This window comes from Lissotriton vulgaris, chromosome 1_1, assembly GCF_964263255.1.
Source record: "Lissotriton vulgaris chromosome 1_1, aLisVul1.2, whole genome shotgun sequence".
NCBI classification, from domain to species: Eukaryota; Metazoa; Chordata; class Amphibia; order Caudata; family Salamandridae; genus Lissotriton; species Lissotriton vulgaris.
Window position 1 is genome coordinate 1,359,040,139 of NC_141685.1, and position 26,682 is coordinate 1,359,066,820.

Below are 26,682 nucleotides of genomic sequence, written 5' to 3' on the forward strand. Positions count from 1 at the left end.
CTCTGAAAGCTGCTTTGTGTTCAGCACCAGTCTTACTGGCCCCTGACTAAACAAAATAAATTGTAGTTCAGACTGATGCTTCAGAGCAAGGAATTGGGACAGTTTTGTCACAGCTACATGAAGGGGGCCTCGATCAGCCAGTTGCCTTTATTAGCAGGAGGCTTCTTCCCAGAGAGCAGAGGTGGAGTGCCATTGAGAGAGAGGCTTTTGCTGTGATGTGGTCACTGAAAAAGTTGAGACCATATTTGTTTGGGACTCACTTTCGTGTTCAAACGGACCACAGGCCTCCCAGGTGGCTCATGCAGATGAGAGGGGAGAATCCCAAGCTGTTAAGGTGGTCCATTTCCCTACAGGGAATGGAATTTATAGTGTAACATCGACCTGGGGTTGCCCATGCCAATGCAGATGGACTTTCCAGGTTTTTCCACTTAGCCGATGAGGACTAACAGGGTGTAGGTTAGTAACCTATCACCTTTCATTTGGGGGGGCTATGTTGTAAAGTCATCCTGTGCCCTGGGCACCCCCAACTTTTTGATGACTGGAACTGGTGGTAACGGACTCTGCCAAGCTAAAAGAAACACATTAGAATACAGTTAAGGCACCCAACATACACTAGGGTACACTATGGTATGGTGGGGTACCCCTGTAATTGGCATGACCTACCCCATAAGCCCCTAGTATGTAATAGGGTAGGGGATTGAAACTACGTAGAAGTCTCCAGTATCCTGGGGCATGGCAGTTTAGAGGCCAGCTAATTTTCTGCACCAGCATGTGTGCAGTGCTGAAGCCTGAGGTCAGTTTAAAAGTTGCACTGGTTGCCAGGACAGCTTTTAAACCCTAAGTTGTGCCCAAACTCTACGTTGGGGGTAGGGGCCCTAAAAATGAAAAACCTACCATGTTTTGGCATATTAGGGACCCCAGCGTCACCCCTGGGATACCTAGGGGTGGGGGGTCAGTTACGTATAATGTACCCCCTTATAAAAATACGTTTTTATATGCCTGGGTAAAGTGAAATTTTACATTTCATTACCCACATTGTATTAAAGAGCTGCTCAAATTCGACTTTGATGTTAGAAGAACTGGGTATGGAAGATCTACAATATTTCTGCAGATTCAGAACCCCTGAAGTCTCCCCTAGTTGCACAGGGGATGGGGTTCCTGTAGAAATCAGGGAAATACTTATAAAATATGGTTTTATAAGCCCTGGTGCTAGAAAAGTGGCCCCAGTCATTTTCCCCATTGCAAACCCCATGGCCCATAGGTTAACATGGTAGGACGTTATTGATTAATAAATATTGATAGGAGAGGACTAGCCGGACCATTCAAAGACTTCCCAAAATGGTAGTAGTAAATCCAACAATATGATATTGTTGAATTTCTCCTAAAGTGTACATGCAAGAAGTTATAAGACTTTCTTGTTTGTAAGTCCAAATTCAGCCTTTCAGTGGTCTGCCCTGATTAGTCAGAGTTGAGTGGAGTGGATCCGCCAGTCTGCTTTTAAGGGGTGATAAAGAACCCCTCTGCTGGGAGGGCAGTTTGCTGGTCCATAGGAATTGCAGGCCAGGGAGGGTGGAGTCGTAAACCATCCTCTTCAAAGGCAGAGGGGAGGCCTGGGTTTCAGTTTCAATCGGACACTCCTGACCCAGAGTCAGGGCTAGGCTTGGGGAAGATATGTGCAGATGGTAGGGGGAGAGTCCGTGGAAATAAGCCATCCCAGGGGGTGTGTTTAGCCAGCTCTTACCTCCTTGCTGGAAAATCTGCCATTATGGATTTGGAAGAATGATGCACTCTGGGACAAACTAATGCCACACTCTACATGATGTGGTCATAACTATGAGGAGTTGCCGTGCTTTAATTGGTCAGCAGTGACCTGGTGCTTGACCCAGAGAATTTTGAATAAGTATCTGAGAGGGGCAGAGCCCTCCAGATCTGCTGCTTGAAACTTACTGAAGCAAAAAGTGCCCTGCTGAAAATATTTTGCTGTGCAAGGAACTCTAAGGCCTGACCTCTGAAGACTGCACCAAGTGAAACTACAGCCCTGTGGATTACCTTGCTGCCATAGGACTCAAGAGTTGAACTCCATGCAAGCTACAGGTTAACAGAGCTCACCTGGACAGCCCCACAAAGAATTCAAAGCCTGGAATACCAGTGGATTTGTAAGGGTTTTGATCAAGTGGATTGCGGAATTGAAGTTTCACACTTTCAAGGACGCTCTTGGAGATTCCAGAACCTTGGGTTGTGTGTTGGATACTTTGGGACCCGCAAGCAGAACTCCAGGAAAGTGTTCTAACTGGACCCCGAAGAAGGCGGCCCACCACAGTGGTGAGAAAATTCTTCAGAACAATTTATAAAGGTGTGTCCCAGACAGAGAAAACGAAATGACAAAAAGGGGCACTGTTGGTTTCTAAGCACTAGAAAGTGACTAATCTTTAAGAATTCATATCTCTGGTTCCCTACAGTGGATTTTTTTTCGTTTTGGTGTCATTTAAAAGATAAAAACATTACCTATTTTTATAAATTGGTGTGGGATTTTTATTTTGTGTCTTAATTATTTACTGAATTTGTGTTTTTGAATGCTTTACATACCAGTGTTTGAAGTTAAGCCTGTCTGCTTGCAGCCACGTTACCAAGGGTTGAGCATAGGAATAATTTTCTAAGACCTATGCTGAGTCCTATTATGTGTTAGTGGCCTTATTGCCAGTAGCAGACCAACATTTGCCCCTACCAATAACCCACTTTCCAACAAGGAGACCTATCTCGTGACTTCCAAAGACTTGTTACAAGACAATAACAAACTGCAAACATCCGTGCCCAACACCAAATGGCGATCTATGCATATATATATATCAATAATTAAAAAATAATTCTATAATAAATTAAAACATTAAACTAGTAAAAATAATGTAACTTACACTTCCCAATACAATAAGTGCAACAGTATAGAAAGTGTTGGATAGCTGAATAATTAAATTTACTATTCCAACTCCATTGAGTGCAACAGTAGGGAAAGTGTTGGCTAGCAGAGGAGTAAAAATTACTATTCCCACTCCAGTGATGGCAACAATAGAGAAAGTGTTGGATAGCAGAGGGGTAAAAATTACCACTCTAATGAGTGCAACAGTAGGGAAAGTGTTGGATAGCGAAGGAGAAAAAATTACTATTCCCATTCCAGTGAATGCAATTGGGGTACGTGTTGGATAGTAGAGGGGTAAAAATTACTATTCCCACTCCAGTCAGTGCAACAGTAAGGAAAGTGCTGGATAGCGGAGGGGTAAAAATTACTATTTCCACTCCAGTGAAGGCAACAGTAGGGAAAGTGCTGGATAACAGAGAGGTAAAAATGACTATTCTCACTACAGTGATTGCAACATGAGGGAAAGTATTGGATAGCAGAGGGGTAAAAATTACCACTCTGAGTGCAACAGTAGGGAAAGTGTTGGATAGGGAAAGAGCAAAAATTACTATTCCCACTCCAGTGAATGCAACAATAGGAAAAGGGTTGGATAGCGGAGGGTTGGATAGAAGTCGTCTATTCTTCCATTAGTTAAATGACATTTCGTTTAACAGCACTGAAACCTGTCCATACTTCCAAAAATAAATAATTGGAACAGGCATGGTGATAGAAACATATAAATCTGACAACCCATATTCAGAATACTTCAATAGAAAAAACAAAAAATATAACATTTTAAAAATCCTAAAAATGAATAAATATTTTAAAAATAAACAATTAAATATATTAAACATAAAAAAGAACACATTTTATTAATTACATATAACAAACCTACAAATATATAAAATAAATCCATAAATAAATTTATAAACAATTTAAAAGTAGCAAATATTAACAAAAAAACAACAAATATTTCAAACATAAATGTATTTATTTTTTCCTACACTATAACACCACACCAATAACAAAACACTTCAAACATTTTTATTGCATAAATTTACAAAATTAACATAATTAATCAATCAAAAAATCTTATTAATTATAAAAACGTATTTAATACATATGTTTTAACACTATATCCACAACACACACCTAAATGAAAATATAAAACAAAACACAATTAAATATTGATTTTAAGACAAACTATTAACAATTACATATTTAAAAATGTATTTAATACTCACCTTTTACCTCTTTAAAAGTTAAAATACACACAAAAATAAATTCACATAATAAATATCAAATAATTAACATTATTTAACTAAATAATCATTAAACACACAATACTTACCACCCTTTACTCTTATAAACACCACAACACACCTAAAATTAATTACACAATGCCATAATAAATTACTAATTAATTAAAATTAACTAATTATTAATTCATCAATTTAAGACAAATGACTTTCCACCCTTTACACCTATAAAAACACACACCTAAAATGAACTACACAATTACCATAATTAACTACACAAATACCATAATTACACAATTATTATAATTAATCATCAATTAACTAATTAAAATGAATCAACAACCAATTATTAATTCGTGATAAATTACTTTACCCATTTAACACTATAACATCTCCATTAAGCAAATAAAAAATATTCAATAAATTTAACATAATAAATGATTTCCCACCCTATTCCCCTATAAACCCACAACCTGCAACTGAACTAAAAAAAAAAAAAAATTCAAATGGAAAAATATTAATAACTACTACAAAAAGAAAACATTAAAAATACATACACATAAAATATATACTAAAATACATGACAATTACAAATCTTTATTTTTAACTATATTTTTGCAAACAATATTTTACACTTCGATATCTTTAACATTGAAATTACTTACCTATATTGAAAGTCTTGACCACGGAAATATCTGTCGATATTTCTGATCTACGATACTTTTAACTTGATATTTGTGTAAATTGATATTTTTGATTTGATATTCTGTCTCTGCACCCTTCTGGAGGTGCCCACCAGTTGGAGAAGTAAGTTGGGATACCTGGGGATGCTTGGACACCACAGTTTGGGCATTCGGGTGCAGGGGTGTCTTTAGGCATAGGGTTTCTCTTACAAGCTCCAGTAGCTGTCAGGGGGATCCTCCAGAAAGAGGCTGCAGGCTTCTCTGGGAGATTTGAGGCAGGTCAGAGATCACCAGAACTCGTGTCAGCTCGCCGGGGATACCTCCTCGTGGTTTTGGGATACTCAAACTCAGGCCGTGGGCGATGGATGCAGAGTAGTGCAGACTCGTGGATTTGTCCAGAGCTGGAGTCTGCGGGTGAACAAATCCGGTGTTCACAAGAGAAAGTCTTTTCTTTGGAAGGCAGGGCAGGCCATCGGCGTTCTTAAAGTTGCTGGCTGCAGAACACACCAGAGTTTCGCATCTGCAGGTTCGAGGTGGGACAGCTCAGTAGGGCTGGGGCCAAGTCAGGGGCATCCTCCTCTTCTTAGCTTCGGCACGGCTGTTCGGTCCTTCTTCTTGGTCGTTGCCTTCATGAGAAGGCAAGGTTCAGGGGTGCCCCAAAATACTAGATTTAGGGGTGATACAGGTAAGTAAAAGGTTGGGACCAACGGGTCCCTTGCTTGGGGTGGGTTCACCCCCTATTATGCCACCCTCCAGTGGGAGGGAGGCATATGCCTCACTCTGGTTTGCTTGGTCCCCCCCATCTGCTAGACGGCCGGGGCTGAGAGCTGTGCTTCTCTTCGCCTCCTCCACCTGAGGGGTTGGAAAGGAGTGCACACCTGCCTTCTTTACTTGGTTTTCCCACCAGTTCTTCCGCCCAAAGTGGGGTCCAGAACCAGTGGGGACCAGCTGTTGGAAGCAGCAAAAGGCCAGGGGAAGCTCACTAAGGCCTCACGCCTTTAAAGCTTCCCCTTTGTGGACCCTGTCCATCCTGGGGGAGGAGGCTTGGCACCTCGTCCCAGGATGTGCATTGTTTCAGGCCCCCAAGAGCATCAGGCTCTCGACCAATCGTTACATAAACATGTCTGGTGGTGGCAGCTGGGGAGCAGCCACTCAGCCTGGACACTAGTGTTAGGTCCCTTTTCAGGGGTCATCTCTAAGATGCCCTCTGATGTGCATTTTTCATTAAATCCCACACTGGCATCAGTGTGCGTTAAATGTGCTGAGAGGTTTGATACCAAGCTTCTCAGTTTTCAGTAAAGCCATTATGGTACTTTGGAGTTCATAATGACAAACTCCCAGCATCATATACTTTTAATGGCAACACTGCATTTACAATGTCTATGAATTGGCTTAGACACTGTAGGGGTACAGGGCACATGCACCTGTACCCTCACCACTGGTGTGGTGCAACCAGCTAGAAGGGTGGGTGGCTGATCTATGCCAGGGCAGTGGGTTGTAGGCATGGTACACAGGGATGTGTTCCATGTCGACTCTTCACTTTGTTCTGCACCAAAACACGCAGCCTGCAAACGCAGCGTGTGAGAGTAAAGGTACAGGAACTCTAAGGGTGGCACAATAATTGCTGCAACCCTTAGAGGCCTTCCCTGGTCACAAGTGCCCTGGGTACCTAGGGTACGATTTACCAGGGCCTGACCTGTGGCCAAAGAGTGCCAATTGGGTTTTGTCTTCAATGCAGTTTAAGGGAAAGAACATAGGCCTTGGGTACCTGATTGGCAGGAGCCCAGGGCACACTCAGTCAAAGTACATCAGCAGTTCAGCAGAAAAATGGGGGCAACCATGCAGGAAGAGGGCACTTTCTCACACTTAGTCACGAAAAGATTGTGCTATTGGCTGGCTGATGTGGCTGGGAGTGCAGTCCAGGCCTATCATAGTAATAAGGCGCTGGCTATGTTATGGGGAGTCTGCCCTCAGTCGGTGCCGGAACCGGTTGACGCCAGTCCAGCTCCGTATCAGAGTCAGGAATGATGATGGGGCAGTGCTACCATTGGAAGTTGGTGGCACGGTGGGCATCAGCACTGGAGTAGATACCGTGGAAGGTCAAAGTAGCTCAACCGGTGCCACTCCGAACCCATCAATGGATCTCTTAGACCAGATTGGCGAACCCACCGGAGGGTGCTTCAGAGGGGTCTGGAGGCCGAAAGATATGGTTAATGACCTTTAAGTTCTTTAAGTTGGACAGGAGTCATTCTAGCTCCCAGAAAATTCAGAAAGCAGCAGTGACGATGCATGAGCAGGCTCCACCACAGAGCTAGGCCTTGAGTGACGACAGCCCCGGGATTCGTCCAAAGACTTGCATGGTGAAGTCGAAGACCTCTTCAACAACAACTTTTTTTGGACTTAAACAATGGCTGGGAACGGGCCGCCGTTTGCCGGGTACGACTTCGCAAACGATATCTGAACCTTCCTCGCGACCGAGATCTGGAGCTTTGCAAAGTCGTTCGACATCTGGCAGCAAGGAGCTTGAGGGAACCGCTAGTTCAACACCTTGGAAAGCATTGTGCGGTAATCCTCGCCTGCCTTGGTGTTATGTTCTCTTTCAAGACACCAGAGGCAAGCCAAGTGCAGATCCATCACATACATCTTTCGGTAACCGGCGCTGTGTGTTTTAAAACCTGCTGTTCTGGTGAACATCTTATGCATCAGGAGACAGACTCAAATATTTTGACAAAAGGTCAAAATAAGATCAGTCAAAAAGTAATTGGGGGTAGCTCTCTACGGATATGTGCTGACTGGTGCAAAAAGAAAAGGACTGATGTCAGCATACTGGTGCGGCGCCTATAAAGGCAAGCGCACATCAATTCCGGTGCAGACAAAGCCACGTGGAGCTGAACAATGCTACCTACCAGCGCGCAGGGGTACTTTTCACCAAAAGTTTCAAGATCCAGTTTGACATCTGGGGAATATTGCAAGGTAAAAAATCTGCAGCTAGAAGTTTCATTCAAATATCCCATGCAATTCCCTTGGTTTGTGAGCAGACGGTTTCCTCAATGTCACCGAAATCCTGTTGGGTAGACAGACTGTGAAAGGAGGAGAGTCATTCACTGAAACCAGTTCAATTGCCAAAACAGTGGGATTTCTGATGTACATATATCAATTTGATACAAAACTTTATTCATGGTTTGACTATCACATGCCTCCCACTGACCATCCTGATATTGAGATACAAAAAAGGGCAATGTATGCAAGCAAGAAAGGAGCTAGAGACAGAATATGAAGCACAAGGGGGAGCGAGGACATTGGTAAAAATAAAAGGAGCAGCATGAGAGGGCAACATGATGCAATGAAGTGAAGCTCGTAAATACAAAGCAACAAAGAATTAGTGTTTATCTGAACAATAAGAGTATTTTCATTTATTCAAATTATTTCTACAGAGCAGACTAGGTCTAAAGCATTAGATTGCTGTATAGTTAAAGACATGCCCAAGCAATTATTTTTTTTTATTTCAGGCCTTAAACGTCGTATATAATACAAACTCATCAACAGCAGGGTAAATCAGATAACAAGGTAGCAAAAATACAGAGTGACAAGCATGACGAGAAAATGGTTGTAAAATGTTATTTAATTTACAAAGAGAAGTAAGACTCATGATCGCTTTCAATGTCCGCTCAAAAAAAGTAACCATGTTTAACCAAATACAAAATAACGTGTAACCAAGGGTTTTAGTTCAGCAGACTAAAGCCACAATTTGCCATCCCTAAACAGCAACTCACCTGGCTGGCGGTGCAGTTAGACACGCAGGTCCTGCCATCTGCACCCAAGTAGAAGTTGCTGGGGCAGGCACACTTGTGAGACCCACCAGGGGAGAGCAGGCACAGATTGCTGCAACCTCCATTGTTCGTTTTGCAGGGATGGTCAGGGACTGGAGTGGAAGAGATTGGGAGTGGTGAGAGCAACAAATGCACATTCATGGAAAACACATGAACATAGACAGGGTAATGCTATGCTTGTCCAGCTTGGTTTCAAGCAAGCCAGGAAGACCCCTTCTTAAAACCACTGTTCCTACGGCAAACCACAGATACTGGGAAATCCTTACTGCAATGGAACGTAAGCCATGGTGCCATATATACTTCATACATACCTTACTGATGCACATCAATGGCGGTTCCAATGTATAATTATGTCCGTCCTAAAGACAGAATGTACCTGCATGGGCAACTGCAACTATTTCTACACTCTCTCCATTATCCCACGCTCATGAACAGTGACATTTGACAGACCATACTTCTATGACATGGCCAGACCTGAAGCTCCTCATCCAAACCATAAACAGGATTTGAGATATGCGCTTTCAGGATGCAAGTGCTCCACATCTTTGTCAGGGAAATTAAACGATCTTCAAACAATAAAAATAATGCAAATAATACAATAGAAATAACAGAACTAGACCAGCCAGAAAGTGCTTTGGGCTCATAAAGGCAAGACGGCTCTAAAGAAAAACCAAATTACAACAATACAATCTAATTAGCTGCTAACTCGAATTATAAATTCTCTTGACATAGATCACATCACAACTCTACATATGGTTTGTGGTTTGGCAGGCCTACTTCGACTTCCTCTCACACATTTATTTGCAAGGAAATGTGTACCCATACCAATCGAGAAAGTATGTAAGTAATTTGGTACGACCCTCTGATCTCACCCAACATAATCTCACACTCCTACTGACCACACATATCCACAAAACCCCCGGAACAATGTTCACTGTTTGCAAAGTTACCCGCATACTACTACTACTGAAAGCACTGTAACACATTAATAATGTCAGATTATGTAATTTATAAATGACAATTAACAATAACAATGACTGTAACCCTCCTCACCATCAGGCTGACGGTAGGGGTGGTAAACATGAATGTCCATGGGCCGGTGAAGGATACTGATGAGCATGGTCTTATTAGCCCCAGTCGTCTTATGTGCCCGGTTAATAGACTTGGTCTCCCAGTCTGTCCAGTATATGTAGTCCTCAAAGATGGTCAGAGCAAAGATATGTGGGATGTCTTGGCTCAACACTGCCGAAAAAGAGAAAAAAAGATCACCAGAGTTCTTTCAGATCACAATAAAAGTAGACAACTACAGAACATCCGTGAAGAATAGCCAGCATTCCAAGGTATTCTGCGAAGCATCACTTAAAAATCATGCTGAACATAATTTGAGAGGCAGACCGTTTTACATTTCCACAGAAATATAAATGAACTTTTCTAACGGTTTTTGTCTTTGACGAAAACATCTAATAGCGATGATTCTATGGAAATAAAATCAAGAAAAGCTCCATCAGGGCATGATGAGCCAATACACAGCTCCACCAATGCTCTTCCCAAATACGCCACCCTCCTTTCTCAGAATGCACTTGGCACAAAAAGGTTCTTAAACTCCGTAACATATCATGGGACCACCAAGAGCAGACAACACAAACTGGAGTAGTGAGTTGTTCCAAAATTATTTCTGTGTTTTGGGCCTCCTATAGAATAGACAGCCTCCCTGGTGACAAGGCATACTTACTGCAGTCAATGCTGTGTTTGGTCTACCCTAACAACACTACCCACAGGTGTCAGCAGTGCCTATTAAACTTTTAAGACTCTACCCTGCTGCAGTCAATGTTATGCCAACCTTAAAAACAAAACTGTGCTGCTGTCAGGGCAGGTCTGTTGGACCCTAAATATTCAACCCTACCTCTGCTGCACATCCTGTGATTAATTAACTTCCGTCATGAATGTCACTTCACTCACAAACCAAATTGGTAGCATTAGAGTGATGGCCTCAACCAAACAAAGTCCAAAGTGACCTAACCAATCAATCAGAACAAAAACTCTGTCTTCACGAATGCCCTACCTGTGTGTCGGTTGCTACCGTCCAGACTGGCAAACTGGATGTAATCCTCACGAGCATCAGCCCAGTAGATGCGACTATTGACATAGTCCAGGGTGAGGCCATTAGGCCAAGTAATTCGACTGTCAACAATCACACTGCGGTTGGAACCATCCATGCCAATCTTGCCAATCAACGAGTGGTCACCCCAGTCTGTCCAGTATAGGTAGCTGTTAGAAGTAAAAAAGAAAATTTAAACCTGCAGGTAACAAGTAGAAGCTTGTTCAAATAAGCACAGATCTGCAGAGCACATCAACAAAACATGGGGACTTTGTTAGCAACAGTCACTGCAGAGCCTGCATTAAGAGAAACATGATGCCAAGATGTCACAGAAGCTCGTTTCCAGATCCCTTCATCCTAACTCAACTTTAGGCACTGACTTAAGTATAGAGCAAAAAAGTGACAACTGTGGACAGAGGAGTTAGGATTAGTTATGTTATGTTAGTTGTGTTTTATAGCGCATGGCTGCCCTAGCAACAAGGCGTCCCAGCGCTTGCAGACAAGTCAACCAGCGGGTGCTATGAAGTATACAGTGGAGTGAGCCAGATTGGCAAGCTGAGCTGGGTAGCTTGTGCTAAATGGAGGCGAACAACCAGGTTTTTATTTTTTTACGGAAGGGCCAGTGATCCTGCGTGGCACGTGCCTCAGGGGGGATGGAGTTCCAAAGGGCCGGAGCCAGGAATGGGAAGGATCGTCCGCCTGCTCTGCTCTTGCGTACCCTAGTGGTGCAAGCGAGGTGGAGGTCGGCAGAGCGAAGGGCACGTGTGGGGATGTAGAAAGAGCAGAGAACCTGCAGTATTTGGGGGGCTTAGCCATGTAGGATCTTGTGAGTTAGACAGAGTGTTTTAAACTGGATTCTCTGTTTCACCGGCAACCAGTGAAGACGGCGTAGGATGTGAGAAGTGTGGCAGCGTCTGGGGAGGGCAAGAAGTAAGGAACATGTTTAGTGATCACTGCTAATTTTAAAAGAACTAGCCAATGTTCACTTAAGTATGAATTGTGCTTGTTGACTTTAGTTCTTAGGAGTGTTTTCATTACTTAGTTACTTGTCTAAAGCTGTGTTTTACCATTATTATGCAGCTAGATTCCCACTGTCCTTTTATAAATCAGATATGAGATCACCATATGTTCTTTTATGCTACTGACTAAACTATCAGACAAAGAGAGTTCACAAGTCAGCCATCTAAAATTAGAGTGCTCTTCAAAGAATAGCCTAAAGGAATCTTTGGGTATAACAAATTATTTCTCAATGTATAAACTGTCAAGCCAGGGACCTGAAATCTATGTCAGAAACCAGAGAGAACTCACAAAGCAAGTCAAATGCAGACCAAACACACAGATAACAGGGTGATGCCCTTCATTTGAGTGCACATTTTTGTGAATGAATGCTTATCAGCTATCAAGCTCGAAATGTAAAATGCCATTAAGTGAGTAAACTGCAAAAAGTGTTCAGGTCAGGGGTCTATACCCAAATCCGTGCCCTTTATTCAGCGTCCACAGTACCTAAACTGGACTTTACTATTACTAACCATCATCTGGACTTCCACTCTTGAGATTTACCTCTCCTTTTCCAAATACAAATTGGGGGGGGTTACCAGCATAGCTCATTGTAGGGGAAGTGCCCCTTTTTGACATGATTGCCCAAACTTATTGCCATAGAACTGATGCCTTTCAACTGAAAGTGCACTGGGTTCCTGCTAACCAGGCACCGAGTGCCAGTACTCCTTCTCTTAAAAGAGGTTAATGTCTAATTGTAATCTAATTGGCAAGGACCATAGCACCCCTTTAAGTCCTTAGTAAATGATACCTCTGTTACCCAGTGCATGGGTACTAAATAAGGGCCCTATGGGTTGCAGAATGTATTGCGACACCCAAAGGGACCCACACAAAAACTGCATGCAGCTTACTACTGCAGGATGCGTGAAATTGTGCAAACCATTTCGAAAACACGAATCGACATTCTCCCTGTGTACCATGACCATGCACACTGCATGTACAATATGTATGTCACCCCTACAGCAGGCCTTAGAGCCCTAAGGAAGGGTGTATTATATTATATGCGAGGACATACTGAATGAGCAGATATGCCCCTGCGGTGTCAATTTCCATTGCGACAACATTGTAAATGATCAAGAAGTCATCTTAAGTACATGCACTGGGCACTGGTCATTACAAATTACCAAGCTACATAAAGGCTTCACTGAAAATAATTGGGCTTGGTATTAAACCCCTAGTCTTAATAAAGCCACTATGTTGGATTTATTATGGCATGCACCCAGAGGGCACCCTAGAGGTACCCCCTGAAACCTACCAGTAATTTAGTGTGCTGGCTACTCTTCCAACCTGTCGCCACACACGGGTTTCTGGCCCACTGCTCGGGAGAGCGAATGCTCTCAGAGTTCAGGATCAACGCCTGTTCCGGAGGAAGGTGATCACACCTCCTCCAGCAGCATGGCTTATGAATTAGCATACCAAGGCCAGAGGCTTCAAAGACTCTGCAGCCTTTAATATGTGACTGCAGCTTCCTCCAGACCGGAGAATGCCACCCCCTGCTCTGTGGCCCATTTGGCACCAGAGCAGGTGGCAAAATTAGCATGTCAGTAGGTGTGTTGCACTATCAGGCTAGGCACACCCATAAGGTGGGCCACCTGAAGAACAACTTACTGACATTCGATAACAAAATACCTGTGAGAGACATATATTAGTTATAGATTCCTCACCTTAGAATTACCCCCAGGCGTCAGACTGGATCCCAAAAATTTTTCTTCAGCAGTACCCCTGTGCGTCGGTAGGTTGCGTTGGTCGACTAGACTTTCATCGTTGGCGTCGTGATCGCTGGAATGATGTTGCAGTATGTACTTAGACGCCACCCCGGCATGCGGACGTCAGTTCTTTACATGACATTCCACGCCAGAAGCGCAGAGCCATGCAAGACACTGACCACTGGTGCACAAAATTAGGGCCTTGAAAGTGAGTCCCTTACCCTAGAAGTCAGTTCGCAGAACGGGGTGGATGGGTGGGGCGGTGAGGAATGCTAACTAATATATGTCTCTTACAGATATATTGTTACCAAAGGTAAATAACTTGTTCATCTGAAAGAGACTATTAGTTATTGATTCCTCACCTTAGAATAGATACCCCAAGCAATCCCAACCCTGGAGGTGGGTCTGCAAACTAAGTTCACACCAGAAAGTCCTGGAGAAGTAAACGGCCAAAGAAGCAGTCTCTCCCATCTTGGCTGACAAGGCAGTAATGTTTGGTGAACATGTGCAATAAAGCGGCTCTATATATACTGGACCAGAATAAGGTACAGTGTGTATAGGGTCCACAAACCCCAGAGGTATAACAGAAGTTAAAGTCAGGACTGACCTTACTTTCAAAAGTGGTAGCTTGGTCGCGCAGTAAGGCAGTACCAGAGGACAGTGTAAAGCATTTGTTGTACACACTCAGTCAGCAAAAGGTTTCACACACTCAAGGACTGAACTCCAGGCCAATTATTTTTATATCAACAGATATAGTTGTTTTATTTTTAGAACCAACAGGTATAAAAATATACTTTTCTCGATATGAGTACTCACATAATTACTTTGCAAATAGGCAATAAACTTTGTGAACACAATAGATACAGGGGTTGAAGTAGGCAACACAATTCTAGACACACTATAGAATTGAGCTCAATGCGTTTTCATCATATATGTACAGTTGAGTACTTTGTAGATTACGTTGGTAGTTCCAGGACTGGATCCTAGGTTCAGTCCTGGGGTCTAAGCTGAAACCAATTAGTAAAATCGTTTTAGTTATGGTAGTGATTTTTCAGGAATATAAAGCCATTTTGAAAGTTCACAACTAGAAACTTTTCAATGAAAAAAACTGGCAATGTGTAGTAATGAAGTCAGGGCACACTGGTAGTGTAGAGTAGAAGTATTTATTCAGCTTAGAGGAAGCACAGCGACAGGGAGCAGTGACAGGAAATCAACTGTCAAAGCACCACATTCTGAGACAAAGCCTGGAACCATGAGGCTAACAAGGTTCTAACTACAGGTGCCTAAGGGGCACAACACAGAGAATACTACATTATCCTCTTTTCTATGGAAAGAGAAACGAATAGAGATTGTTAGTTAGAAAAAGAAGAAGAGATCAAAAGCAAGAAGAAAAGAAGGAAAAAGAAGATGGAGAATAAAGTGAAAAGACGCATCTGAGAGCAGAAAAAGAACAATAAGTTTACATAGCAATAATCTGGTACGACAAGGTAAAAAATGCAGTAATCACTAATCTGGTACAACAAGGTTAAAATGCAGCTATCTGAACCTGGCAGGAATCCTACAAGTCCTGAGACTCCTGCGAGGTTCTGACCCACAAGTTGCATCAACAATACCATTTCCCCTCTCATCAACAGAACTAGGTAACACATCGCTACTATTAATCTTTACAACTTTACAGATGTTCCACCAATCCTTGTTGTTCACACGCACAGCATTCCCACAAACCCTGTCGACTATTAATGGTTTAGAGAACTTGCTCCTTCCCTTGGTGACATGAACAGAATCCTTTATGCGAATGACATCCCCAACAGAAATATTATGAGGCACAGATCTTTTCCTCTCATCAAAATAAGTCTTCTGTTTCCTCTGGGCTGCCAAAACATTGTGCCTCACCACACCATCAATGCCATCCATCACATTCATCTTCACCCACTTGGACATCCAACCTGGACAAATTTTCGTAGAAGGTTTCCTTCCCCTTACAAGTTCGAAAGGAGAAACCCCAGTAGAAGTATGTGCAGTAGTACGGTAAAACCATAGCATGGAACGTACAGCATTCTCAACAACACACTTGCTGGCGATGGCCCACTGCACACAATTATTGAGCACTCGATTCATCCTTTCCACAAGGCCATTGGCCTGGGGATGATATAAAGAACTTTTCTTGTGACCAACACCACACTGTTTCAGAAAACACTCAAATTCAGAACTGACAAACTGCACCCCATTGTCTGTCATGACCACAGAAGGAAAACCCTCCCTTAAGAAAATATCCTTTAAGAAAAGAATAACATTGGCAGAGGTAGGCTCCTTAACAAACCGAATCTCTGGCCATTTGGAGTAATAATCAATGGCCACAATGGCAAAACGAGAAGAGGAAGGTAGAAGATAGAAAGGGCCAACTAAATCAACTCCAATCTTTTCCCACGCTCTATCAGGAAGTTGAATGGGCTCCAAGGGAGGTGTCCTTACCTTGTGACTTTTGTCAGAAGATTTGCAAATAACACAATTATCGATCAAAATATCCACACACAAATCCATCTGTGGCCACCAGAACACATCCCTCAACCTTCGCTTTGTAAACGTTTTCCCCAAATGACCTTCATGAGCGCCCTCAACAAGACGTTTCCTTAAGCTCTCAGGAGGAATAAGTCTGCCACACCGCAGAAGAATGCCATCTTCCACCGTAAGCTCATCGGCAACCTTAACATATGTCTGGAACTCTCCAGAAACATACTTCTCCTTGGGCCAACCAGACTTCAGGTAATTAGCAACCTGAACAAGGACCTCATCCTTCAACAACTCCTCCTTCCACTCAACTTCATTACGGCACACATCCCTTCAAGATCAGCCGCAGCAACAAAACAATCTTCTAGATCATCCTCCTTTTGTATTTCACAATCACTCTCAGTTATGGGAAAGCGTGAAAAATAGTCCGCCCTGATGTTCTTTGAACCAGGGAGATACACAATGTTGAAGTCATACTGTAGAAGTTTGGTGGACAACCTCGCAATTCTGGGAGTATGTTCTTTGATTTTCACACCGGACAGGATAGAAACCAAAGGGCTATGATCCGTTCGAATCGTGAAATGACTGCCCCAAAGAAAAGGATTGATCTTCCTGACTGCCCACCAGCAAGCTAAAAGCGCTTTCTCGATGACAGAGAAATTAACCTCAGATCCACGCAACACTCTTGAGGCATAAGCGATTGTATTGTCAGTCTGCCCATTTTTCTGAGTAAGTACAGCCCCAAGACCAAAACCACTAGCATCCACCGTGACAACACATTCCTTGTTGGGATCAAAGTGTTTAAGTACATTCTCACTCACCAGCTGCGACTTGATCCACTCGAAAATTTCTTGACAGTTCTTGTCCCAGACAAAAGGCACAATTTTCTTTAGCATATTTGTGAGAGGCTGAACTCTAGATGCATAGTCCTTGATAAACCTGGAGTAAAACTCACTAAGTCCTATAAAGGACTTCAAACCAGGTTTATCAACAGGTGGAGTGGCATCTACAATGGCTTTAACAAGACCAGGACGTGGTTCAACCCCCTTGTGTGAAACTACATGCCCTAGAAATTCCATTTTTTCCTTTAGGAAAACACACTTCTCAGATTTCAGCACAACACCTTTGTCTTGCATGATTTGTAGAACTTGGCTCAAAGAAAAATCATGACCCCCTTTGTCTTCCCCAAAGATCAAAACATCATCCTGGAACACAATTACCCCAGGGACATCTTTAAACATCTGATTCATTAGTCTCTGGAAAACTGCTGCCGCCGAAGCAAGACCGAACGGCATTCTGCAATATTGAAAACTCCCAAAAGGAGAGACAAAGGCAGTCAGATGTTTAGATGATTGACTCAACACCACCTGCTGGTAGGCGGAGGCCAGATCCAGCTTGGTGAACCACTTTGCACCCCTGGTAAGAGACAACAAGTCTGTGATCTTTGGCAAAGGGTGTGAGTCAACCAAAATGTTCTTATTAACACTACGCAAGTCCACACAGACGCGCAAATCGCCATTCCTCTTCCTGGCGACCACTAGAGGAGACAACCACAAGGATGACTCTATGGGCTCTATAACTCCTTTCTTGCACAAGTTATTTAACTCCTTCTCAAGGGCATCTCTCACACTGAAAGGGACACTCCTGACCTTGTGCTTAACTGGAACAGCCCCATCCTTGACCCTTATCTCGTGGCTGAAACCCTTAATCATGCCAAGACTATTCCCGAAAACAGCAGGAAACTCTAGAATTAATTTCTCAATATATTCATTAGAATCCACAACTGCAAGGTTTTCAAAATAGTCAGATGATTCATCGATACTAATCTGTTCTTTAGTGCCTGGTCTTAGGATCATCTTAAATAACCCTTGGTGAAACCACCCCAAGATGTTCAAGCCTTTAATGGAAACATAAACTTTCCCAAAAATTTTCCTACCCCTGAATTGAATAATGTCTTCAAAAAACCCATAAAGAGATATTCTGTGTCCCTCATAGGAAACAGGGGCTCTATCTGGAGGTAATAATTCCCTTTCAGGCCAAGTTTCATTAAACAATTCTTGAGTGATCATTGTAACTTTTGCGCCTGAATCCACTAATAGAGAAATGACCTTATCACCAACTCTAAAATCCTCATACGGGTCAACACATTCTGAGGGATCCCCAATGATAACACCATCATCTCGAACTACTATGACCATATCCCCAGAGTCGTCTTGAACACAGTTGATGGAACCACCATCATCTCGTACCACGACAACCATATCTCTGAGGTCGTCTTGAATGGAGTTGATGGAATCAGGATCCCTCCCAGTCCCACCATAAAATTCTGTGACATCCCCAACCACATTAACATTGTTCTGCCCTTGATACTTATTACTGAAAGTCGAACTCCCTTGTTTGGAAACTTGACAGATTTTGGCAAAATGTCCAAACTTTCCACAATTACGACAAGTAGAGTTTCTTGCAGGACAAAATTTGTTGTTCTTGTTATGTGAGGGATTTCCACACCTGTAGCAAAATGTCATTCCTAGAGAAAGCATTTTTTTCAAAACGTTGGGGACTAGTGAAATTACTCTTTTCAAAACGTTGCTGACCAAAAGCCGTTCTGTTGTCTTTGTTCTCCTTAGTCCTAACAATTGAAACAGTCTCTTCAGTCTTCTTCTCAAGTTCCTTCACTTCTTTTTTAGACAACTCTATACTCTTGGCCACACGGATAGTTTCTTCAAGAGTTGGATTGCCCAATGTCAATAGTTTCTGTTGAATTGACTTGTCTACACATTTGCAAACATATTGATCTCTAATCAGTTGTTCTCTGAAACCTTCAAATTCGCATTCTGCGCTCAGTAGTCTTAAACTAGAAATATAAGTCTAAACGTCTTCTCCAGGTAGCTGGTCTCTTTTAAAGAACTTGTGTCTAATTACTACTAGGCTGGGTTTAACATCAAATCTCAGTTCTAGTTTCATCCTTGTCTCGGTATACTCATCTACATCCTCTTCTGCGTTATTTCTAATTAAAGGGGGCAAATGTTTGTAGATCTCTCTCCCTTCAAAACCCAAAGAATGTAGCAAAAGACACTTCTTCCTTTCAGCGCGATATCTTGACGCGCCTATCGCACCCAAATAGGTCTCGAAGGCATCGAACCATTTCTTCCAACTAATGGGTGGATTTCCTGGCGTCTCCAGAAATGGTGGTGGTGGAGATACAGACTGCATCTATGTTTGCGATGTGAAAAACCTTTTAGAATTTCACTGGAGTATTATTTGTTTCCTTCCTGCCTTTATTTTGTTTATGTGCCCTGCCGCTGTGGTTAAAATTGTCCATATAGTATTTAAGAGTAACGTTTGAAATGGACTCAATGTGTAACAATTGGCAACAAAGCACACTGTTCAGCACTTTCAGCGCATAACCCTCTGTTATGAACAGAGCCGCGCTGTAGACTAGTAGTCAGACGCGCCTCTTACAATACGCAAAGCTTCGTTGTCAGGGAGACACTTGGTTGCCAGAACCGCTCTATAGACGTTTAGTCAGACGCGCCCCTTTCAAGACGCGAAGCCTCGTTGTCAGGGAGTCACTTGGTTGTTAGGGAAGCGCGAGCAACGATTGTTGTTGTTGACGTGCTCACGTGACTGAGTTGGCGCGCCCCTCTTAGGAAGCGCGAGAAGTTCAGTGCGCACTGACCATGATGGAAAACTGACATCACGGACGTCACGAGCGCTCGCCAAAAGTCAGCTAAAACTCCCCTTTACTCTCTTAAAATACGTCGATATCCCCAACAACGTTGAAAATTCACTTATCTTGATTCTAATGCAGAGCGGGTCCCTTTTTCACTCCTCTGACGTCCGATCTTCATTTGTCAGAAAACGAGGGTGTGCGAGGTAAGGCGGGTTCTTTACCTTCCTCCAAGCAGCATCGTCGCCAAAATATTTGTAGTAATGAAGTCAGGGCACACTGGTAGTGTAGATGTAGAAGTATTTATTCAGCTTAGAGGAAGCACAGCGACAGGGAGCAGTGACAGGAAACCAACTGTCAAAGCACCACATTCTGAGACAAAGCCTGGAACCATGAGGCTAACAAGGTTCTAACTACAGGTGCCTAAGGGGCACAACACAGAGAATACTACACAATGTTTACCAATGGGAGAAAATTCAGGTTGCAGGTAAAGAATGATCTCGTTACTTTTGTAGTCCAGTACTGGGCTCCTGGGTCCAGCACGGGGGTCTAGACTTAAAACAGGTGAGTAATTTAGTTTCAGTATTTCATATGATTTTTACAGAATATTTCAAGTTTTCAAAAGCAGACGCTTAGAAGAAATGTCATTGAAAAGCAGACAATGGACTCCTATGGAGAAAATACAGATTACTAGTAAACACGGTAAGGATTAATTTTGCGGTTCAGTACTGGGCTACAAGGTACAGTACTGGCTTCTCCCCTGATCACAGGTGAGTACTTCGGAATTCGGGTGATTTTATATGAATATTTTTAGTTTCCAAAACTTCACACTTAGAAGATTTTTCGAGTCAAACCAGTCAATGTTATCAAATGGCAGGTAAGTGAGTTATCGGTTTCCAGGTGAGTACTTGGCTGGTGAAGTTAGGGTTCTGGGCATAGACCCAGGGGTCCCCCAGGGTCAGGTAAGTTCATGTTGGTTCACCCCCAGCGGCACAGGGGCTGCCGGGTGCAGAGGTAGTTAGGACCAATGTTATCCAATGAGGGGAAGGGGGGCCTCCGGTTGGTGGCTGCTGGCTAGCAGGCCACGCGGCTGTGGGAGCTGGGCTCCTGGTCACTTGCTCAGGGCAAGTGGGAAAGTAGGATAGGGTACAGGTTCCACTGCCAGGAGCACTCGGGTGGCTGGCTGCAGGGTGCTTTTGAGCAGTCGGGCGCTCAATGTTATTCAATGAGGAACTCGAACAGGGAACAAAGGCTGAAGGCTCGGGGACGAATGATCTTCTAGAGCGACCAACACTTCGAGGGGTAAGTTGGGATCTTGGAGTATAGGTAGGCACACAGGAGTTGGGCACAATGGGCTGTGGGGCGCTAGGTGCAGGGGTGTATTGAAGTCGGGAAATCTTACCCCCTGCTGGTCGCGGTTGGAGGGGTCCTCTGTCCTGAGGCTGCAGGGGTCGTCGGGGAGGGTCTTTGGGCACTGGACATCAGGTCCCAGTCGCTGAGGGGACGTCCTCGTGGTCCTGGATCACTCAGACAGGGGCTGGGCTCGGCGGGTGCAGAGTGGGTTGGTCCGGAGCTTCCTGGCTGGCACCAGGGGTGTTGTTGCAGCAGAGCCTCTGCTTACCGGAGTCCCAGGCTTTAAGAGTGTCAAGGTAGGCAGGTCCTCTGGGTGTCCCAAGGTTGCCGTCCGCAGGAGTCGCCGGGATTAGGCAGGAGCAGGTTCCAGGATCGACAGGCCGGTAGGACTGGGGCCAAGTCAGTTGTTGTCGTCCTATTGTTAGCAGCTGCACAGCGGGTCTTCTTCCTCTTGATCTTCTTTCTTCTTTTCTTATCGGGATCTGAGGAAGGAAGGTTCAGGGAGCACCTAAATACTGAATTTAGGGATGTTACAGGTAGGGCAAGGACAGGGACCAATTTGCCCCTGTCCTGGGGTGGGTACACCCCCTAGCCTGCTCCTCTCCTGTGGGAGGGGGGGGAGGGGGGGGGGCAGGAGGCTAGCTGTGATTGGGCAGGGCTCCCCATCTTCAAGATGTCTGGAGCCCGGGGTCGTGCTTCACCTAGTCTCCCCCACCTGAGGGGTGTGGTTTGCACAGGCTGCCCCCCCCCTTCCTGACGTTTTTCCCACCAGTCTTCCTGCCAGAGTGGGGGTCAGGACTGGTGGGGCCCAGCTGCTGGGTACCCGCAAATGGTCTAGAGAAGCTCAGAGAGGCGGTATGCCTTTGAAGCTTCCCCCTGCCCATCCTGGGGGAGGAGACCTACCACCTTGCCCAGGATGTGCATGGTTGCAGGCCCAGGAGAGCTGGGCCACTCCACGGCCCAAATCAGTAGTGTCTGCCGTCGCCCTGGTGGAATGGGCACGCAGCCCCGCTGGAGGTTCCTTTTTCGCTAAAGAATAACAAATTCTGATACAAAGAACGATCCATCAAGAGATGGTCCGCTTTTGCATGGACCGACCTTTCTTGGCACCCACATAGCCAACAAAGAGTTGATCATCCACCCGGAATTGTTTTGTGCAATCCATATAAAATAAAAGAGCACGTTTTGGATCCAGATGGTGGACCTTCTCCTCCTCTTTAGAAGGATTCGGGGGCAGGAAGAAGAAGGTGGGCAAAGTAATGTTCTGTCCTATGTGGAAAGAGGTAACCACTTTGGGAAGGAAAGAAGTCCTAGTGCGAAGGACAACCTTGTCCGGATTAACAGCCATGAAAGGAGGTTTGGAAGAAAGAGTCTGAAGCTCACTCACCCGGCGAGCAGAGGTGATGGCAACCAAAAAGGCAGTTTTGAGTGTCAAAAGTCTGAAAGGACAGTTATGCAGCGGCTTGAAAGGCGCGAACATATGGCAGGTCAGAACCAGGTTCAAGTCCCACTGGGGCATTACGAAAGGAACAGGAGGAAACGAGTAATGCCCTTAAGGAAACGATTTACAATAGGGGACTTGAAAAGAGAGGATTAATCTGGAAGGCAAAGAAAGGCCGAAATGGCCGAAAGATAGCCCTCGAGAGTGCCCAGAGAAGAGCCCTGCTGGGCCAAGGAAATAATGAAGAGCAGAACCTCTGAAAGAGGGGCAGAAAGGGGATCCAGAGCCTTTGCTGAGCACCATGCCACAAATTTGTTTCATCTATAGGTGCATACTGTTTGGCTGCCAAGATACCGTTAGACTACGGGAGGAAGGTCGAAAGCGGTCAACTGTCACCACTCAATCTCCATGCAAGGAGGTGGAGGCTGGACAGGTTTGAGTGAAGGACCGTCCCCTGCTGCTGCGACAGAAGGTCCTCCCAAAGGGGCAGTCTGATCGGCGGATCGATGGCCATGTGCAAGAGCTTGGGATACCAGACTCTTCGTGCCCAGTCTGGAGCCACAAGCATCACTTGGGCCTGGTTGCGCTTGATCTTCTTCAGAACTCTGGGCAGAAATGGTATAGGCGGAAAGGCGTATAGAAGACCGCAACTCCACTCGAGACTAAAAGTGTTGCCTAGCGAGTGCTGCCTTGGAAATTCCAACGTGCAGAACTGCTCAATTTGCGCGTTCTCTTCGGTGGCGAATAGATCTAACCAAGGCTCTACCAAATGGGGCAAGACACCCTGAACCACCTCCGAGTGAAAATGCCATTCGAGATCCATCAGGCACCGGTGTAGGAAGGAAAATGCTACTTACCAGTATGCATCTGTTCTTGGCAAGTAGAGCTGCAGAGTTACACACTGTGCATAGATCACCACCTAGTGTTGGGCCCGGATGTTTGCAGTTTGTTTTTGTCCTGAAAAGTTCTTTGGAAGTCACAAGATAGGGGACTCCTCCTTTGGACCACATTGCGCATCGGCTCCATCCTCAGATTGTTTTTCGCCATTAGGGAAATGATGGAGCTTTGTAAGAAAAGGAAGGATGTCCATGTAAGCTGTATCTAATTAAGATGATAATGGAACAGATAAGGGTAGCCAGGGGAGGCGGGTGAGCATGTGTAACTCTGCAGCTCTACATGCCAAGAACAGATGCATACTGGTAAGTAGCTTTTTCCCGTTTGAGGCATATGAGCTGCAGATTACACACTGTGCATAGATTGTTTAGCAGTACCCACTCTCAGCGGCGACCACCCCTATCTGTTGCAGTACTTTGAAATAGTGTTTTGAGAACAGCCTGGCACGCATTAGCTTGTAGTTTAGTTTGCACATCTACACAATAGTGTTTTGTGAATGTGTGCGGTGTAGACCATGTTGCTTCTTTGCAGATGTCATCTAAGGGAATGTTCTTTAATAATGCCATTGAAGCCCCCATTTTCCTCGTAGAGTGGGCTTTAGGAGGAACAGATAACGTATGGTTAGCTTTGTGACAGCAAATTTGTATGCATTTAACAATCCACCTAGCTAACCCAGATTTTGATATAGGGTTGCCCTTGTGTGGTGGTGATAAAGACACAAAATGTGTTTGGTCTTACGAAAGGGTTGTGTTCTCTCAATGTAGTGTTAACAATGCTCTTTTGACATCTAGGGCATGAAGAGCACTTTCTGCTACTGTTTGTGGCTGCAAGAAGAACACAGGGAGTTTCACAGATTGATTGAGGTGGAAGGGAGAGAAGACTTTGGAAAGGAATTCTGGATTGGTACAGAGAACAACCTTATTGTGATGTATTTTCAAGAAAGGTTCTTGAATGGTTAATGGTTGTAGTTCACTATCTCTCCGTAGTGAAGTAATAGCTACTAGGAATGCTACCTTCGATGTTACAATTGTAGTTCACATTTATGTAAAGGTTCGAAGGGAGGTCCCATTAGCCGTGTGAGAACAATGTTTAAATTCCACACTGGTGAAGGTGGTACCCTGGGAGGGATTATTCGTTTGAGGCCTTCCACGAAAGCCTTCATAGCAGGCACTCTGAACAGAGATAGATGCTGTCTGTTCTGTAGATATGCTGCTATAGCAGCAAGATGCAGTCTAATAGACGTGTAGGCTAAGTTACATTTTTGAAGATGTAGAACAAGTTACTTACCTTCGGTAACGATATATCTGTAAGAAACATTAGTTAGTGTTAGATTCCTTACCTTAGAATATCCCCAGGCGTCAGTCTGGATCCGGAAACTTTTGCGTAGCAGTACCCCTGCGCGTCGGTAGGCGTCGTCTGCAGGCGTCCCCTGCGGCTCCGCGTCCGTCGTCGGCGTCGTGCGCCGTGATGACGTCGCTGGAGTACATAGACGCCGCCTCCGCGCGCTGACGTCAGTTCTTTGCACACAGCATTTCCGCGCCAGGAGACGCAGAGCCATGAGAGAACCAACACTGGTGCCATGTACAAACTAGGGCCCTGAAAGGGATGACCTTAACCCTAGGTATCAGTTCGCAGAACGGGGAGGATGGGTGGGTTCGGTAAGGAATCTAACACTAACTAATGTTTCTTACAGATATATCGTTACCGAAGGTAAGTAACTTGTTCATCTGAAAGAAACACGTTAGTGTTAGATTCCTTACCTTAGAATACATACCCCAGCAATACCAACCCCGGTGGTGGGTCTGCGAACCAATACAAAACTACACCAGAAAGTCCTGGAGGACAGAACGGCCAAAGAAGCCATCCCTCCGGACTTGACTGTCCAGGCAGTAGTGCCTCGCAAAGGTGTGCAGCGAGGCCCACGTAGCCGCCTGGCAAATGTCCTGCAAGGGGACTCCCCGGCCCAGGGCAGTAGTAGCCGCCGTGGCCCGAGTGGAATGGGCCCTCAGCCCAACAGGAGGCTCCTTCCGAGCCAAAGAGTAGCACGCTTTGATGCAGAGGACGACCCATCGAGAGATGGTTCGTTTACAAACCGCCCGTCCCTTCTTCGCACCCACGTAGCCAACAAACAGTTGGTCATCCACCCGGAACTGGCGTGTGCGATCCATGTAAAATGAAAGCGCACGTTTTGGGTCCAGACGATGGAGCCGCTCTTCATCCTTTGAAGGATGCGGAGGCGGGAAGAAGGAAGGGAGGGTGATGGACTGCCCGATGTGAAAGGCCGAAACAACCTTGGGCAGGAAAGAAGGTCTAGTCCTCAGAACCACCTTGTCAGGATGAATGGACAGGAAAGGAGGTTGGACAGAAAGAGCCTGGAGCTCACTCACCCTCCTGGCAGAGGTGATGGCCACCAGGAAAGCCGTCTTTAAAGTCAGGAGACGGAGAGGGCAAGAATGAAGGGGCTCAAAGGGAGCACACATCAGGAAAGTTAGAACCAGGTTCAAATCCCACTGAGGCATCACAAACGGAACAGGTGGAAACATGTGAGTGATGCCTTTCAAGAAACGAGTTACAATCGGGGATTTGAACAAAGAAGGCTGATCAGGAAACCTCAAAAAGGCTGAAAGGGCAGAAAGGTAGCCCTTGATAGTGCCCAGAGCAGAGCCCTGCTGGGCAAGAGAAAGAAGAAACAGAAGAACCTCCGAAAGAGGGGCAGAAAGAGGATCCACAGCCTTTGCTGTGCACCATGCCACAAATCTGTTCCACCGACAGGCGTATACCGACTTAGTGGAGGGACGCCTGGCTGCCAGAATAACATCACAGACTTCAGGAGGCAAGTCAAATGGCCTCAACTGCCGCCGCTCAATCTCTAAGCATGGAGGTGGAGACTGGACAGGTTCGGGTGGAGGACCGTCCCCTGCTGCTGCGACAGAAGGTCCTCCTGAAGGGGCAGGCGGATCGGGGGACCGACTGACATGCTGAGTAGCTCGGGATACCAGTACCTTCGAGCCCAGTCCGGAGCCACAAGGATAACTTGGGCCCGGTCGCGCCTGATCTTCTTCAGCACTCTGGGCAGAAGTGGTATAGGCGGAAAGGCGTATAACAGACCGCAACTCCACTCGCGCCGAAAGGCGTCGCCGTGCGAGTGCCGTCTTGGAAACTCCAACGCGCAGAACTGATGACATTGCGCGTTCTCTTCTGTGGCGAATAGATCTAACCAAGGCTCTCCCCATTGCAGAAAGATGCCTTGCGCCACGTCCGAGTTCAGACGCCATTCGTGATCCATCGAGC

General features: G+C 45.0%; 1 protein-coding gene across 2 annotated transcripts in view; it reads right to left on the reverse strand.

Annotated features, from left to right (window-relative positions):
• The window catches only part of LRP1 (LDL receptor related protein 1), a 1,437,817-nt gene that overhangs the window by 509,077 nt on the left and 902,058 nt on the right, over nucleotides 1-26,682 (reverse strand). For both annotated transcript variants that reach the window (XM_086966724.1, XM_086966716.1), the window contains exons 60-62: nucleotides 10,728-10,933; nucleotides 9,719-9,907; nucleotides 8,609-8,757 (exon numbers count right to left, since the gene is read on the reverse strand). In XM_086966724.1, coding sequence (XP_086822850.1) covers nucleotides 8,609-8,757; nucleotides 9,719-9,907; nucleotides 10,728-10,933 — 544 coding nt within the window. The remainder of the gene's footprint in view (nucleotides 1-8,608; nucleotides 8,758-9,718; nucleotides 9,908-10,727; nucleotides 10,934-26,682) is intronic.